The sequence below is a fragment of the Microtus ochrogaster genome, unplaced genomic scaffold (genome assembly GCF_000317375.1).
Source record: "Microtus ochrogaster isolate Prairie Vole_2 unplaced genomic scaffold, MicOch1.0 UNK41, whole genome shotgun sequence".
Lineage (NCBI taxonomy): Eukaryota > Metazoa > Chordata > Mammalia > Rodentia > Cricetidae > Microtus > Microtus ochrogaster.
The window spans coordinates 1,522,430-1,541,188 of NW_004949139.1; the positions used below are offsets into that span (position 1 = coordinate 1,522,430).

Consider the following 18,759-nt stretch of genomic DNA (forward strand, 5'->3'; position numbering starts at 1 on the left):
TTTTGTTTTTGTTTTTTTCGAGACAGGGTTTCTCTGTAGCTTTGGAGCCTGTCCTGGAACTCCCTTGGTAGACCAGGCTGGCTTCGAACTCACAGAGATCCGCCTGCCTCTGCCTCCCGAGTGCTGGGATTAAAGGCGTTGAGGCATAGTCTTTCACTGAACCTGAGCTCACCATGTGGCTGTATGGGCTGGCTATTAAGCACCAGCGACTGCCTTTTCCTGCCCCTCCTCTAGTGCTAGCAGTCCAGGCACATGCACCACACTGGACTGCTTTATGTGAGTGCTAAGGCTTGAACTCGAGCCTTAGGTTTGCACAGCGGGCACTTTGCTGACTGACTGGGCCATCTCCCTAGCCCAAGAACTTTTTTTAAGATTTATTTTTATGTATGGTATTTTGTCTGCATGTATACCTAGTGCCCACAGAGGCAAGAGAGTGTCAGATCTCCTGGAAATAGAGTTGTTTTGAAAGCAAATAACCGTCATAAGCTTGTGTTTGAATAGTTGGTTCTCCATTGGTGGAACTATTTGAGAAAAATTAGGAGGTGTGGGCTTGGGAGGAGCATATTCCTGGGGGCAGGCTTTGAGTCCATTGTCCTCCCTGCCCCCTGCAGGGTTGAGCTCTGCTGTTCCTGCTGCCGTGCTCTCAGCTCTTATGAACTCTGGCCCTCTGAAACCACCAGCCCATTAAACACTTTGATAATTTCCCTTGGTCGTGGTGCTTTATCACCGCAATAGAAAAATAGTAAACGTGGTTGTGAGCCACCATGTGGGTGCTGGGAACTGAACCCTCTGGTAGAGGAGCTAGTACTTTTAACCACTGAGTTATCTCCCTGCCCCCTAAGAATTGTTTTTAAGGGCTGGAGAGATGGCTCAGTGGTTAAGAGCATTGTCTGCTCTTCCAAAGGTCCTGAGTTCGATTCCCAGCAACCACATGTTGGCTCAAAACCATCTGTAATGGGGTCTGGTGCCCTCTTCTGGCCTGCAGGCATATACACAGATGAAATATTGTATACATAATAAATAAATATTTTTTAAAAAAAGAATTGTTTTTAATTAAAACATTAATAGAGGAACTGGAGAAATGACTTAGGAGTCATTGCCTGCAGCATTGCAGAGGACCTGAGTTTAGCTTCCAGCATCCGTAGCCAACAGTTCACAGCCACCTAATGCTCCAGCTACAGAGTAGCTGATGGCCTCTCTGGCCTCCAGGGCATCCACACTCATGTGTGCACACACAAATACACACAGAGAGACTGGTACACATACAAATGAGTCTTTAAAAAAAGGGTCGCTGGAGAGATGGCTGGGGCTGGGAAGATGGCTCAGCAGTTAAGAGCACTGGCTGCTCTTCAAGAGGACCCAGGTTCAATTCCCAGCAGCCACATGGCAGCTCACAACTGTCTGTAACTCCAGTTCCAGGGGATCGGACATCTTCACACCAATGCACATAAAATAAAGTTAAATGAATTTAAAAAGAGAGAAATTAAAGGAAGAAAGAAAGAAAAATAAGAGGGGTGAATGTACAGGTCAGTAGTTAAAACCAAAACTGCTGTGAAATCCTAGGTAATACTTAGGTCAATACTGACTGAAATCTCTGTGTCCCAAGTGACTGTGCACGAGTGTCAGTGTGAGTCAGGAGTGTAGCATTATCTCATTAGTCGTTATTTTTACCCAGCCCTGTCATTCTGATAGGTCACTTGCCAAAGAGTCAAAGTTAGACCCATACTGCAGTCAGAAGTCCTGATAAGGTTGGTGACCATATGTCATCTTAGAACTAGTCAGGGATTATCCTAGGAATGCTGTGCCGGGTGATCTTCATTTCTTGGCTCTCACCTTACTATGCCGTGCTGTTTTCGAGCCTCATGTCTAAATGTGTCACCTGTCTTGGACCACCACTGATTTTGACTGTTGTCTATCTGGGGCACCTTCTCTTTGTCCCAGCTAGCTGCTGTGACCTGCTTCACTTTAACTACCATCTGAAAATATCACAGTCCTCAGTTACATAGCGGGTCAGTGACTGAGATAGTACAACAGCTAGGCCGGTGGTGGTGGCACACACCTTTAATCCCAGCATTGGGAGGCAGAGGCAGGCGGGTCTCTGAATTCAAGGCCGGCCTGGTCTACAGAGTTAGTACAGCAAACTAATGAGTCACTGGGAATGTGCCTGACTTTAGACCCAATCTGGCATGTATTTTTGTATCTTGGTTTATTTAGTGTATACATTTGACTCTTGCTGAGCCTTAGTTTACTCTTTTACAAAATAATATTGTCCTTTGCAAGATGCATAAAGATCCAAACTAGTGATTCTGTAAGGTGCCTAGTACACTGGGTGCTTTCTGGTTTCATAGTAATCGACAGAAGCTTATTATTGCCCTATGAGAAACTGGGACACATTTTCCACAGGCACCTTACTTGCTACTTTTCTTTAATTCGTTTGTAAAGAAGCTAGCTTTACAAAGAAAACTGTTCTCTCCTTGCCCTTTGCCTTCCCAGTTCATGTGCCGTGCCACAGGGCCCCTAGAGTTAGCACACATCAGTGCCTGTGGTCAGGCTGCCCAGCCTTGGGAAGTCAGTCAGGATGCTACTGAACGGTCCCCACTCTTGACTTCCCTTCTCATGGAACTGTGGGCTGGGCTGAGAATAGGTTACTTTGTCCACTCCTGCCTGTGACACTTATCACAGTGGCCTGTGTGTGCTTTAGATGTGGGATGGGGGAGGGGAGGAGGATATGGAGTGTCTTTTGAAGTTGACAGTGTGTGGGAATGACCTGGATCTGGGGTCATTGCCCCTTACTTCATCAATTCCAGCTGATTAGCAGCCATCTCGCACACACCTGGCCCAGCCCCAGCTCACACCACAGGCTTCTCTTCTTTCCCCTAAACAATGTAAGAACCCCAAACAACTGCAGCCACTGAAACCAGAAAGCAACTCTCAACACTGATGAGCCTGAAAGCAGCAGCTCACGGGGTCAGAATGAGCCGACTTCCGAGGCACACTCCCACCTCTGCTCTAATTACTGCCAGATCAACAAGTTAATTAGCTGTGCTCCAAAGGGAATTCCCGGAGTCCCAGGAACTGCCACTTGGGGACCACTCTCCCGGGCATTGTCTGCAAACTGGGAAGGGCTGGGTGCCTAAGAAAGTGAGATGCAGGTTTTCACAGCTAACCGCCTGCAGCCCATGCAGCCCACTTCAGACCTACAGGTTCAGCAGAACAGAGCCCTTCCAAGTTTCTCTTCCATTCCCATCAAATAAGATTGTATCCCTTCTCATTCATGTATTTGTGCACTCATTCAGAAAACAATCTGAAGTGCCTAGTACACTGGTTAGTGTGACACATGGTTACATATTTCAAAGTAAAGATACATAAGATCTAAGTGCCTGCACTAAGTACAGGGCCGAGAAATAAGTTTTGAGACATGGCTCTTGTTCTGTACTCTGGTAGGAAAGCAAATAAAAGTCAGACAACTGTGAACCATGAGGGCCACCTGGGTGCTGTGCAGAGAGGAAGAATGAAACCCCAAGTTGGGGCTCAGAGGGCATCACTGAGTTCATAATGGTGCTAGTTGGTACCCCAAAGGTGAAAGATCATAGTCAGTTGAAGCAAGAAACAGTAAAGTGCTGTCTTTGACCTTTGATATAGTTCAGTGAGTCTGCTATCTTGGGTCCCTAATTCTTCAGTCCAAAAGATCAGTCAGGACTTAGAATTGTATAGCTGAGGAAACTTCCTAGAAGGAATAACCCTTGCAACAAATGACCAGGCTCAATATATAAACAGAAGTGGTCCTCAGTTCCCCTTAAGAAGTCACATATCCGTGTTGCTGTGTGTGCATCAGCATCAGCCTGCATCATGTCCTAGCTACCACGTTCAGCTCCATCGCCCAGGGATATACGCTTGCTTCCAGGCGACTCCTGCTGCTGCAAAATGCTGTGGTGAACAGTCCCGTATTTCCCTCTATGGGCCTGTATGAGGTTTTTCCCTAGGAAATACATATTCAGGAGCACATGTAACACAGGACGAGGCACTTTAATTTGATGAAGTGTTACAAGAGAAGCTTCCAGAACAGAATGACTGCACTGGTCTATACCCTGACAGTGCCTGAAGAACCCCAGATTCCCATGTTCTCACTGATACTTGGTATTTTTCAGCTTTCTAACTTTTGTCAATATATTGAGTTTAAAGAAGTACCTTGTTGTTTTAGTTTGTTTCTCTAATAATAGATGAACTTGCTTCCTAATCTGATCTCTGGTGTCCTCTTGTAGAAAGTGGCTTTATATCCTTGTCGTTTTTTCATTTTTATTTTTTATTTATTTTTGGGGGGTTCTCTTCCCCAGACTTAGCTTGTCTGTCCAAATTTACTACAGGCTGAGAGCTGAGAGTCAGTATGGGGAAGTGAGGGCTCTGTAGCACATCTCAGGAAATAGACATTCTCTGCTTCTTCAGCTTTGAGATAGGCAGATCTTTCTGTAGACCACCAGAAGCCAGATCCTGAGCTGCAGGAGAGAATTCCTGATAACTCAAGGCCAGTGAAGGGTGGGTTGAATAGTTCCTTTGAATGGAGATGAGAGGTTAGAGAAAACTCAGTTGAATTGGATGATATCCTCTGCCTCCTTTAGCCATATGATTAAAATCCAGTGTATGTCAGACTTAAATATAAGGCAGAGGTGGTTGAGCCTAGACCTGCAACCTGGCAGCCTGCATGCCAGTACCAGGATAGAGGAGAGGTCCCACTCTCCCTTTGGTAGACCCTGCCTGCCACTGGACTGTCAGCGCTTGTCCTCTCTTCATACTAGCTGACCCACCATGCTTTCCTGTGCTCTCCTCTCCTCCCACTCATGCTTTGGACCAAGGAATTTCCTTTCCCTGTAGCAGAAAAGAAACAGACATCACTTCTTTCCCAGGGTCCCTTCATTGCTGTGAACTTCTTGGAAATTCTTGTATCTGGCTCAGTTACAGTTAAATTTGTCCTCAGCAACCTTGTGGTTGCTTGTTCTAGCCTGGCTCACAGCCTGTACTGCTGTACCCACAATGCAGTGGGGATCTTTGGTCATCCAAGCAAGAGGTGAACTGTCTTCTAACCCAGGGTGAGCTGGCTTCCACAAGGAGGTGCTAACCAAAGATCGGTGCTCTGTAAGTTGTGACCGTTGCTGGAGAGAAAACTCTGACAAGGTGTTTGGAGGCATGGTTGTCACGGAGCAGCGCTTCCTTAAGGCCTGTCTTTCCTCAGTAGGGCTGCTGCCTTTTGAGTTCTGTCAGAAATGAAGGGAATCTTCTCAAGGTTGCAGATGAGTCACTGTCTTGGATTGCTTAGCCGCTTTAGTCTCCAAGTTTTTGAAGTGAATTGCCCATTTCTTTGATTGGGTTAGCAGCCCCAGGGCTGATTCCCAGCCACTCTCCTCTCGCCATCCTGCCAGACCACTGTCTGTCCTCCAGGGCCAAAGGCAGCATACATGGTTGCTTGGACACGTCCTGCAGCCTGCAAATTGGACAGATGGAATCAATACTCATGAACCTGGAGAGGCCCAGGTAGCACAGTTAGTGACACTAGGTGCCTGGAGGGACAGCCTGCCATGAGAGGGGGTGTGATTGAATAGTGATTGGATGCAGCAGCTGAGGATTAACCAAATTATGTCCCTTTGAATTTAGATTGACAAACCCTTCTCATTTGGACTTGAAAACATGTCAACTTGTGCAGACTGTAGAAGAGCTGCCTACTTGGTGTAAGGCTGTGCTGGCATACATTCTGGGAGTGGTCAGTTGGGGCCCAGATTCAAGTTATTGCTATGATTGTGTCAACCATGAGAAGAGGCTCATGTCTGTGCAGCTTTCCCATGTACTTGTAGGCACTGTGGAGTTTACTTCCTCGTAGTCTGCTAGGAAGCCTTGCTATCTCTGTTATTATGGTAAGGAAAAGGAGGCCCTAGGTCGAGTACCTTGTCCCAGATACTATCTATAAATGATAGAACCGCATTTGTCCTCCCGGTCTCTGTGCATGTTAGAAAGTGCCATGCTACCTACTCAGTACCTTTTACAAAGAGCAAATCTGGCAAAGACACTCAGGGAAATCATGAGATAGGGAGCAGAGGACTATTCCACCTGGGTTTGGGAATTGAACTTGGCTCGGAATCGGAGAGATGAGTGTAGTAGTTTGGGAATTCAGCATGGCTCGGAATCGGAGAGATGAGTGTAGTAGTTTGGCTCCATGTTTTGCTCTAAAAAGGAAAGAAGAAAACATGTCTGAAGGAGGGAAGGCATGGTGTTCCCATGTGCCTCATACTCGGCTTGTGAAAATAAACATTAGTCCCATCTCTGAAAGAGGCAGCTCAGCAATACTTTGAGTGCTTATCCTAGAGTTAATACAAGCACTCGGGAAGCTGAAGCAGGAAGATTGTCACAAATTTAAGGATAACCAAGGCTACATACATAGCAAGTCTTTGTATGTAGGGAGAAGAAAGAGCTCCTTATGCCCTCTCCTAGGGCTGAATCTTCTAGTAACGTGTCTGCTTGTCATCAAAATATTAAAGACATTCTCTTTTACAGTAAAAGATTGGTTAAAAGACAGAACAGCTGACTGCAGTGCTTGCTTTTAATCCCTGCACTGCAGAGGCAGAGGCAGAGGCAGGAGTATCCTGGGAGTGTGAGAGCAGCGCGGTCTGCAGAGCAAGTTCCAGGACAGCCAGGGGTGTACAGAAACCCTGCCTCAAAAATCTAAAACACACAAACAAACAAAAAACCACAGCATCATCTCAGAATTCTCTACAACTGAGGCAAATGATGTTTTGGGCCTGCATGAAAAGGGGGTACATACATTTCGAATTTATCTATGACCCAGTTATTGTAAATTATAAATGTGCTTCCTGAAAAAAACAGTCAAATAAATAGCCTGTGTTTTAAGACATCTTTCTTCTTTATAGAAACCCTTTTGGGGGATGAGTATTAGTGGGTCCATTACATTATAGAAGAAAGAAGGGAAGCTACCGTACACTGAGCATGTTAACACTGTGCCCCGTGCCCTTGTGGGGGCTCTGCCAACTATTTAAACTCTCCAGTCCATTTTTACACAGCTCCTGGAATGATTTCTCTAACGCAAAGGTTTGAGATAAAATATGCCAAACTCTTTATAATGATTGCTCTTAGAGTTTGGATTAAAGAGGTGGCTCTAGGAGATACTTCCGGTTTTGATATCTTAGTAATGTCAGAATTTATACATGGATGGGTGTGTGCGTGTGTGGATCTGTAGAAGAAAGCATATGTGATCATGTCCTGCTGTCTGTCCTTGCTCCCATTCACACCTCCTCTCGCATTGTGCTGTCCTGCTGGAAGGCGTTGCTCAGGCTGCTCCTGTGCCCTGCTAGTGCATGTGTGCTTCCCATCCTCATCTACTCCTTCAGAAGCTTTATTCCTAGGTGTTTTTATTAACTAAATTTGCTCTTAGACAGTTTTATATAAATATGTAATGATGTATTGACCCTCTCAGCCTACATCCCCTCTCTTCTCCCTTTATCCCTGTTCTCACCCCATCCCCAATCTCAATATTCATGTCTGTTCATATTATTTTTCTTTGCTGTAACTGTACACTTGTTCCTTCCCAGGAGTCTGTAAGCGCCATATCACAGGGAACCTAGCCCACAGACCGGTGACTAGAATGTAGTGAGCATTTGATAAGTAGTTGTAGGATGAATTGTCTTAGAACTGTGAAAAACAGACCATTTGATCTGCTTTTCTAATTGCTTCCAGCGTGGTACAGGTTCTGCTTGCTGCTGGAGCTGACCCAAACCTTGGGGATGATTTCAGCAGTGTCTACAAGACTGCCAAGGAACAGGGAATACATTCTTTGGAAGGTAAGGTTGGGCTACCCCACTGCTCTGGGTGTCTACACCTGTGGCTTCCACAAGCTTTGCTCAGTGTCCACAGCTACTTGAGGGCATCCCGAGGGGCTTAGGAGAGATGCCTTTCATAGTTCCTTTCACCAGTTCCAAAGTGTCTGGGGAAGAGAACGGAGCCTGAGTTCATGACTTCATTGAGGTAGGGCACATTTCACCTGGTCTCCTGAGACTGGGAGCCTCCGAGGAGCAGGCAGTGGAACAGATTTCAATGAAATCTTTGAGGATACTGCATGGAATGTGAGTTTGCCCCTTTCGCTCCCTACAGACTTCCCTGCCCCAGTACTAGAACATATGCTGTGGTTCCTAGCCATAGAGGTCTCTAAGTACAGCTGTGAATATTGCTTTTTCAGTGTGTGTTCTGATATCTGAGACTGGTGCTTTGCTTTGCTGTGACCTAGGGCTAGGAACAGACCTTTGTGCCTTGATCTTCTGAGAGCTGTAAAATGGGCTTATTGCTAATACCTCACGGATGTGTGGGTGGTTATTGGGCCGCAGAAAAAGGTGTTGTGGCACCTATCTATTGGAGAGAACCTGCTCGGATCAGTCTGTATGGTCTTTGGTGAGGAGTTCTTCAAAAATGAAATTGAGAAGAATGTAGGTTGCATTGGCTGCAGACAAATGTGTGTTCTATGTGTGAGCTTTTGCCTGTGTAACCTGTGCCTGCCTCCTACCCACTGTCCGCCATCACCCAGACAGACTGCTATTCCTCTGAAGTTTGATGACAGGACAGCTTAGCAGTGGCTGCTTTAGAACTGAAACTAGTAATAGCAGCACAGTAGCCCTGCTGACTGCCTTATCCTGGAGTGCACGATTCAGCAGAGGAGAGCCTCGGTGCACTTAGCCCTCTGAGCGAGGGAAGTAAGGCTGGCGGCTCTGTGGTGCTGCGCCAGGGACAAAGTTTCTCAGATCGGTGACATGAGGGGAGTGTCCAAGAGCATCAGGGCACTATGCCCACGTGAAGTGTGTAGTTACCCTGCTGTCAGCTGCTCTTCTGGGTGCTCCTTAAATCTTGGCCTCTTCTATGGTTATTTGAACTCTCGCCGCCCAATCTTCCCTCTCCTTCCCAACTGAGAGTTCCTTGTGTAGGCCCTGACCTGTGCCTCTGTAAATGCCTCTGAGCTAGAAAGTGTTCACTTTGTACTTCAAACAGAAGAGAAGTTCAGGAGTACCAAACTTGCCCTTTCTTTGCCGCTTAAAATGGACTCGGCCGATGGGCTGTCTCAAACACAGCTTTCCCTTGCGTCTGTGCGCTTGCTGTTTGGGTGCTCTCACCAGAAAGCAGAGAAGCTGTCAGATGCTGGGGCCAGGAAGGAGTGGGGATTCTTGCAGTGCCTTCTCTTCTGCTCTGAGAATTTTAGCAGATTTTGTAGACTCTAATCAAGCTTTTGCTGTCAGCTTTGCATTCTATGTTTCTTTGTAGGTTGATGCTCAAATTCATTCTAGAGCAATACAATAGCGATCAACAGGTTTGGTTTTTTTCTGGGAATAGCCAAATTGTGTAAATTTCAACTTTATGGACCATTTGGTCTTTGATATGACTACTCAGCCTGACTCTTCGGTATTGAAGCAACCATGATGGTTCACGAACAGACTTTGCTCATTTATTCATTTGAACAGCCTCCCTGAGTTCCTTCTAACTCCAATGCCAACCAACCTTCACTGCAGGTAAACAAATAAAAATATTAGGAAAGGCCGCCATGAAAGAAAGATATTAACTATTTCTTTTTGTTTTGTATAGCCTGCAGTTACCAGTGGGCTTTCTGTTGACTCAGTGTTTATTTAGAGCTCCTTACTGATGGCATTTCTGTGTGCTAGCAGTCTGCTAGGCAGATACACTCCCTACCACCATGCACTTTTTAGAGCAAATGATCATAAGGCCTTGATGATTTAGAGTTCTCCAGCATGTGGCAAGGCAGTTTTGATGTATTGTCGTTAACTGCTGCTGACATTAAGTCCCTTCCTCTATTTCTTTGTCTACAAATTGAGAAGTTTTTTTTTTTTTACCATTTGTTGTTAAAATAAAAAAAAAAATGTGTCCTGCACTTATCTGCACTTATTTTCCTTCCTTATTCTGATGACCCTTGCTTACTCCTGCACATTAATAACTTGTTTTCAGGGAACCTACAGGCGCTCAGTAATCATCAGAGTGCTTAAGAAGCTTTTTAAAAATGCATCATTGGGCCGGGCATGAGGGCACACACCTTTAGTCCCAGCACATGGGAGGCAGAAGAGCTTTGATTTCTGAGTGAGTTCCAGGACAGCCCAGAGCTATACAGAGAAACTCTGTCTCAAAACAAACACACACTGCCTCAGAGGGCTGGAGATGCTGCTCAGTGGTGGGGCACTTGCACGAGGCCTTGAGCTCCACCCCCAGCGCTGTTTTGTTGTTTTGTTTTGAATTCTAGTATCTTGTCAGGAATCATTAATAAACTCAGTATACTGCTAGCTTATAAGATCTCCTCCCCTTCACTGACTACCTTTGTCTGCCACAGATTATTTTCCAAGGTATATCTGTTTGGATGTACTTTGTTCTCTGCTTTCTGGATGGAACTAGGATGATGACACTTGACATATTTCATCTCGGGGCTCTTCTCTAGGCGCCAGGTTAATTACGAGGATGGCCAGTGTATTTTAGGGCACATGTCAGGTTCCAGTATCAAAAGGTTGGAAGCCCCAGCATCCTTTATCATCTTACCATCTTCTTCACCATGGTTTTCAGACCTTTCTCCATTTGAAGACGTCTTGTCTTTTCATCCTCTGTTAGCTGTCATTGCCTGCCGTGAGCCGGGCACTGCCAGCTCTGCGCCATCTCAGTGCTGACATTCGAGTGTAAGATCCATCCCTGAGCTTCATTTCTCGTTTGACTGACGTGACTGGGGGTGGAGGGACTGGGAGATGTGTGAGGAAGAATTTAGAAGAGCAAGTATTGTCACAGGCTTAGGGCAGCTAGACAGTCCTTGCTGTCAGAATCAGTACCAAAGTTCACTGTATTTTATAATTATTTCTGTGGATATTAGCCTATCCTTGGTACTGAGGGAAGATGGTGGATTGTAGTTTGTGACTCTGGCCCAATTTCCTTAACCCCAATAGTATATATAGCCTTTGCCTGCCTGTCAGTATTGCTGTGTTGATCAAGATATAAAATAATGTGACGCGTGAATTGCAAACTTCTCTACAGTTATAATTGCTTATTAGTTCCATTTATTTATAATTCAGCTTGCTTTTACTGCATGTCGGGCACTCTGCCAGTTGCTGGGAATATCTAAATTAATATATATGGTCTGGCCCCTCAGCAGTGCTCCTAGCCAAGTAAGATGGACCTCTGCAAGGAGTTACACTACCGAGTGGTAAGGTCAAAGGTAGCTAGCTGTGTGAAGAATGTAAGCAGCCCAGAGTGAGGTACTGATGGTCTTTTTTCTAAGATCAGGCTATGTCTTGGACATGTCATTGGGTGAGTGACTTTGGATTGGTTCTTAAGGATGAGTTGGAGATTGCTTGCCTAGAACACACACAGCCTGAGGAGGACAGGATGGTCTTCGCTGTCCTCACTGAGGCCCTAGGAAAGCCTTTCCCCTGCCTTACATGCCAGCACAGCTTCTTGAGGAAGCCTGCTTATCTAGGTACATTGCAGACTCATGCCCTCTTATCAAGGTTGGTGTTTTCAGGGGATGGTGGGCTTGCTAGCACAGCTGACCCAGGAGTGCCTGGCATGGAAATCTTCTTGGCCTGGCTGTTGTTGCTGTTCTCTGCGGCCCTCAGAGTGGTGCCTTCAGAGTCAGAATGGTGGACTTAAAAATAATAATAATAATAATAATAATTTTTTTAAAAAGCTTAGGAAATACTGCCAGGCAACTATAGTTCATCTAAGCCCTGTTGCTGACTAATTATATAATCTTGGCAAGTGACATAAAGTCCTTGACTTTCAGACTTTTCTGTAATACAGGGATAACAGTACCCATGTTATTGGACTGTTAGGATGATTGACAATAACTATATGTATGTAAAAGCCATTGGCAATGGAGTTCCTCTATGAAGGTAGGTTTGAGCTCAGTGTAAGTCAGGATACCTGATTAGGAAGTAGTGAGCAATGTACCAAGGAGCACAAACAGGCTGGAGTCTGCCCGTCAAGACTTTCTTAGGAGATTCTTGCCGTGGCTCCCTGGGTTACATGGGCCAAAGGTCTTGGTAACTATGATTTCTTTGGTTCTGAATGCTCAGCTACATGTAGAGCAGGTGATAAGCTCAGAGGAAAGAGGATTTGAGCTGCTTCAGAGTTAAGAGGAAGAGAGAAGGAAATACATCTAAGACAGGGACACAGATGGGACAGATATGACAGACAGGTGGGATTATAGCTGTTCCTCTGCCAGCTCATTCCTATCTCGATCACAGTCCCTTCAGAGCCTCAGCCTACCTGCTCACTCCAGGAGACTTCCCCTTGTGGCTGGGCAGTGGGCTCCTATCCTCAGGTGGAGGAAACATTAAATTAGTGGTAACAGTAAACAAGTCGCCCAGCCGTGGATGCCGCGGGCTGCTTATAAGTAATGGTTATAAACATCCAGTGTCTGGTGCTGTCAGAAATGCAAGCACGTACTCCGAGTGCCTCTCATATGTACAATTAAAACAATAAAACATGGTAGAAACGTGGCCAGAACAGGCTATAAGTCAGGTTCTCTTCTCAGCTTCGAGTGGCAGCTGAATAAAGATGAGTCCCGAAGAACTGGGTTGGCACAGGGCTCTTCCAGGGTGAAAGCTTCTCAGATTGGACCTCCCAGGAACCCCTTCCCACAGGGGCAACAGGTCCTGGCCTGCTCCAGCTGACCTCCCCATCTCTTGCCTTCAGATGGGGGACAAGACTGTACAAGCTGGCGCATCACAAACCAGTGGACAAGTGCCCTGGAGTTCAGGAGGTGGCTAGGAGTCCCCGTTGGCGGTAATGGAACTGCTCTCTATACTATAATAGTTCTTCTCATCCCCAGGCCGTGCTAGGTGGACTCTCCAACATTCATCTTTATATAAGCTAACCACCAGTGTAGAAGTTAAGTACCATGTACCCAAACCTTCCCTGGCACAGTAGAAAATGAACGACTCCAGAAAATCCAGACTAATAGGAATCCAGAGACTCCCAGGGGAGAGCTTGGGTCTTATCCCCAGAGACCTACATGCATGTCAGCCCCACTTCCCCCGCCCATGAATAGCACAATCCAGACTGCGGGTGTTACTTGTAGTCTAGTGCCCAGATGCCTTAACACATCTTGGCCTTGGTGTCCTAGAGAAGAGACCTTAGATTGCCACTCTTGGCTTCATTCTTAGATGTCCTTAAGCCAAGTGGGTTTGTAGACCACTTAGTATCTGTGATACCTGGAGCAGTTCCCTAGACTTCTCAGAAGCTCTCCTTCCCAATTTGTAATATAAAAGTTATTAAGAGAGCTGGGAGTAATGTAAAGTAATGTAAAGCCTGGAACATAGGAGGAACCTATGAATGGAAACCTCTGTTTCTTTAGTCTAATTATGTCCATAGGAAACTACAGGGTCTTTGACCCTTTATCCTTAAAGAGCCAAATATTAATTTGAGTCTAAGAAATGTGTGCTACTTAATGATATGACCTTGGGCAGTTTATCCTGTTTCTGTGCTAGTTTTCTCATCTATGGAGAATATTTCTCACACCACATATCTGTTATAACGATCATTTGATAGCTGGTATGGTGTTGCATGTCATAATCGTAGCACTCAGGAGGCTGAGGCAGAAAGAATGAAAGTTTAAGGCCAGCCTGAGATACATTGTGAGGCCCTGTGAAAAGACCCATTCTCCCAATACCAGGGGAAAAAAACACTAGTTTATGTACTTATGAAAGTGTTTGTATGATATGAAAGCAAATATGATATACTAAGAATGGCAGCTAATGATAATAAAGATTGGATACAGTCGAGACCACATTAGACCAGGGTCCAGTCACGGTACAGATCACAGCGGAGCTCAGAATGAAGAATGTTGGGCTGAAGTCTAGGAAGATTTGAGGCAGCCGCCAGAGGACAGAAAGTTGGGTCTGGGTAGGTATGAGGGGAGCAGGGATGCGCTGTGTCCAGAACTCTCAGGGGTGTGAAATAGACACCATTCATGGAGCAGAAGGTCTCCTTTCAGTGAGCAGTAAACCACATAGCAACACAGCATTGGTAGACAGGGAGAGATCAAGACACCGGGGTTTTATCATCAAATGCAGAGGCTCCAAAGTCCTAGAGGTGAGGGGCTGCAGGATTGACTGCTTCAAAGGGTAGCAAAGGAGGGTATGATAATGAAGCTGTACCATGTCAGTAGCTAAGACAGCAGCAGGTCACATTTATATATATTGATCTTGTGTTCAACATTATGTGCTCAGTAAAGGAAACTAAGGCAAAAACAGTGATGTCCGAGGACTGGAGAGATGCCCAGCACTTAGAATCACTTGCTGTCCTTCAGAGAACTAGAATTGGTTTCCTAGCACTCACATCAAGTGGATGATAACTGTCTGTAGCTCTAGCTCAAGGGGACTTGACACCCTCTTCTGGCCTCTGAGGCTAAATATGTGTGCCAGCATACGCACATTCACGCACAAAGAATAAGAATAAATCTTTTTTTTTTTTTTCTGAAGCAGTGATGTCCATTGCCAACAAAACTGTTTCCTTCCCTTGTGTAGAGCTCAGAGACCATACCAGGTTGCATGTGCCTCTGAGTATGCCAAGACCTCTGGCTTCTCCAGAGGCTTGGAAAACCAGCAGGCTAAAAGCTCTTAGGCAAGTTGTTTTTATTAATGCCCTGACTCTTCTTCATCCTTGTCCAGGTCCACTCAAGAGTCTCATTACCCCTCCAGGGCCAGTAGTTCTATATGCCATCTCTCAGCTCTGCCACATAACCAGCAGGGTGGACAGAGGGCTGTCACTCCGTCAGGCATTTTGGCCAACTTCAAGATGAAATGTATTACCCAGTTAGGTTAATTGTTTCTATTCTTTTAGCTCTCCAAACTTACGTAGATATATATGTCTTTCTCTCTTAGGAGAGGGAGAGAGAGTAGTTGACATGTTTTATTAAAAAGAATAAATTCGATGCATTTATAAAAATAAGAAAAGTATGATGGGGTAGCAAAGAGCTAGTCTTGTGATTTTTAGCTGATTTACATATTTTGTGTATAAATATTTTTTCATCAAAAGTTCCAAATCAGGGTTGGGTCCCACACACCACACAAAATATATTAGAGACATTTATATGGATAGCAGGAAGGGAGACAGAGGGCTGAAATTTTCCAGGCACCTAGTGATTGATGGGGGCTGAGGCTCCCCCTGACGCTTTATTGAGTTTCCGATGATTATCTCTCGCTGAGACATTTTTTACAGATGACGGTCGAGCTGTCACAACGGACCATGGGGGAAAAAAACCAACAATAATAACACTTTAATCTTTTTACTGCACTGCTCCCTAGTATCTCAGATTCATCTTCTCTGACGCACGCAGTTCATTATTCTGCCCCTCCCTGGATGGGAAATAAAGGAAAATAAATATATATGTAGACACACTTACCCACATGCATACACACAACACAGAGTATATAAAGAGACCACCTCAGAACCAGAGAGGGGCAGAATTTATTGTTCTTTTTGCAAGTGTTGAGGTTTATTAGTAGAGATGCTTGGTTGGCTTGGAATTGGCTATTAATTACAGCGTTTTGTATTTGTTTTTTATTGCAAGTTTTTAACATCTTGAAGAAAAGGCAGAGGAGAGGCAAGCAGGTACAGAGACGGGGATCACTGAGGGACCAAGTTGGACCAGCCAGGTTGCATAGCTGCTCAGAAGCAGGCTTCTTGCGCTTGCTGCCAGCTTGTCCCTCAGGATCCTTGGAGCCAGAAACCATTGAGCACCATGCTCTCTAAGAGTCAGGAAAGGTGAGAAGTGAAAGAAATTGAAGCAATGTTTGAGTCCTGATACATATCCTCAGCAGACTCAGGAGTTGGCCCCCTTTGTACATTTGAGGATGGAAAGGTGTGACGTGGAAAGCCTCACCAGGTTCTCTGGTAAAGGAGTCCTGGGCCAAACAGTATGCCATGCAGTCTGTAAGCCATCTTTAGTTCCTTGCCAGCCTTTCTGTTCTGCCTTCCTTTCCATGGGATTAGAAGAGATGAGCTGCGCTTCCTGTCAGAAGGCTGCTGGCCAGTCTTCCCTTTAATCCATCACACCTTTTCTGAGCCAGTCATTACACTTGGGAGGAGTGGTGGTGGGGACAGGAAGGACCCTGTTCCTCAGGAGTCCATGAACAGAGAGCATGGTACCTGGGAAAACCATTTTTAAGTGGAGGCTGGACCTGAAACCAGCCTCGGTCACTGTGGGCTCATACATTCCACAAAGGATAAAGCTGATAACAATATCCATACTTTAAGAACCTAGTTTCTGCTTAAGAAGACAAGCTTAACATCTCACTGAGGAAGTATTTATTAAATACAGGAATGTAATGCACGAAACTATGTAAGAATACACAGGCCCGTGCAGGAGAAGATGGCACCTAATTCAGTGTGAACTAGATATTACTCCAGTGCATAGAGGAAGGGGATCATGACCTCAGGCTGCTGTCAGGAAATACGAGGCCAGAAGTGAGGCATAGTCCCACAGAAGAGACAGGCGTCTGAGCTGGACAGTCATTGCCTGACGGTGCCACTGTAACCACCTGCATGAGCCGAGACCAATTTCTTTGTTTATTAAATGGCAGCCTAGTGCATTTTTGTGAGGAAAATAGTTGATCAAGTCCCTGGCCTGATCTCTCACACATAGAATTCAATAAATAGAAGCCATTCTTTTCTTAGCACAGTACTGGGGTGACATCCCTGTGCCCGTTCTCCTCCATTGTTAGTGTTGGGGAGGGTTCCAGCATGGCAGGATGGCGTCCGAAGGAGAAAGAGCATGACATAAACTGAGCCCTTGTTGACTCTTGCCTGAATGCCAGGTAATATGCCCAGCTTCCTACAGACATTTTATCTTTGAGGTAGGAACTCAGACTGACCTTGAATGCATTATGTAGCCTAGGCTAGCCTTGAGCTCCCAAGCCTCTTGCCCCTTCAAAGTGCTGAGACTGCTGGCATGTGCCACTACACCTGGCAGTCACTGTTTGTTTGTTTGCTTTGGTTTATACTTTTAAATGTAGCACCTTTATTGAATTGAATTGACATATGAAGTTAACCATGTAAAATCTATAACTTAGTGATATATTCTTTCACAAGAGTTAAACAAGCATCACCCCAGTCTATTTTAGAACATTTTTATCACATCATAGGAAAACCTCATATGCTTATCAGTTATTCTCATTCTCCATTTGCCCACAAGTCCCTGGCAGCTACCTTGTCTCTATAGATTGTCTAAAATGGACATTCTGTGTACGTGGAACCACATGGTCATTTGTGACTGACTTCTTTTCCCTAGCATTGTTTCATACATAGTGTGGCAACTGTCATTACTTCATTCCTTTTTATGGTTGAATAGTATTCTACTATATATCATTTATCTCTTCACCATATGATAGATATTATATTGTTTACCTTTGGGCTTTTATAAATACATGGCCATAAATATTTATGTAATTTTAAATTTATTTATTTATTTATTTATTTGAGATAGGTTCTCCTGTTGGAGCTCTGGCTGACCTGGAACTCACTATGCAGACTAGACTGGCCTTGACCTCAGACATGGACCTGGCTCTGCTCCTGAGTACTTTGTACCACCTGGGGCACATATTGATACCCCTCCAATCTATGTCAGATTTTATTTAAAGAATTATATCTTTAAAAGGATATAATTATTTTGTATTATAAGAAAATTTCAGACTTATAATTAATTGTAAGTATTGGTATTTTAGTACCATGAGCACTATTTATTCAGTACCCCTCAAATTATTGTTTGTCATACCATTTACATAGTACTTAGCACATGACAGAGCTAAGATAAGCAGGGCTGTGTGTATGTGTTTGAGTGGTGCTGAGAAGCAGCCAGAGCTACTTGGAGGGCACGGGGACTCTGGCTGTGGACCCCTGAGGCGTAGACTTTGTAACGTTCACCGGCAGGGAAAGGGGCAGAAGTGAGCAGAGTAGTGGCTGTCACTTTTCCTGTGGCCAGAGGGGTTGTGGAACCTCCCACAGAGACAGGGAGGCGTCTGGGAGAGGAGCCTACCACCCTCTGCAGGTGGGAAGATATCTTTGTTGAGAAGACCACCTTGGTGGCCAGCTGGTAAGACAGGCTTGGATGCTCCTTTGGATGACTTTGCTTACTCTCAGGCCAAGGGAATGGGGGTGGGGTGTTGTTCCTTCTCTCCACCCCCTTTCTACCTTCATCATCTTTTGTGGCTTAAGAAGAGTGAGATCTCAGGATTGGGCCTTATTAGCAGTTAGCAGTGGGGCTGTGTCTTAGTTACTTTTCTATTACTATGAAGAAACACCATGACCAAGGCAAAAACAAACAAAGCACCATTTAATTGGGGACTTTCTTACAGTTTCAGTGGGGGGGGGTTGGGGGGAGGGCGATTCCTTGGTAAGAAGTCTGCAGCAGACCAGTAGGCATGGCACCAGAGCAGTAGCTGAGAGCTTACGTTTTACCTACAAGTTGGAAGCAGAGATAAAAAGACCTGGCCAGGCATGGGCCAAGGACCTCAGGCTGCCAACACTGGACAGTACAGAAAAAGCTTCATGCCAAATGCAGAATTGGCATGGGAGATTCCTGTTTGCCACCAAATGTCATTCTTCTCAACACCAGGGCTTTCGTACAAAATGGGAGCATAAACTTACAGCTCCTGGGGCAGCAGTTCTGAAGTGTGTGTGTGTGTGTGTCTGTGTGTGTGTGTGTGTGTGTGTGTGTGTGTGTGTGTG

At 45.2% G+C, this 18,759-nt stretch overlaps 1 protein-coding gene across 3 annotated transcripts in view; it reads left to right on the forward strand.

Moving 5' to 3' along the window:
• Clpb (ClpB homolog, mitochondrial AAA ATPase chaperonin) overlaps nucleotides 1-18,759 on the forward strand; it is a 123,929-nt gene that overhangs the window by 40,754 nt on the left and 64,416 nt on the right. For all 3 annotated transcript variants that reach the window (XM_005368790.3, XM_026790099.1, XM_005368791.2), the window contains exon 4: nucleotides 7,738-7,841. In XM_005368790.3, coding sequence (XP_005368847.1) covers nucleotides 7,738-7,841 — 104 coding nt within the window. The remainder of the gene's footprint in view (nucleotides 1-7,737; nucleotides 7,842-18,759) is intronic.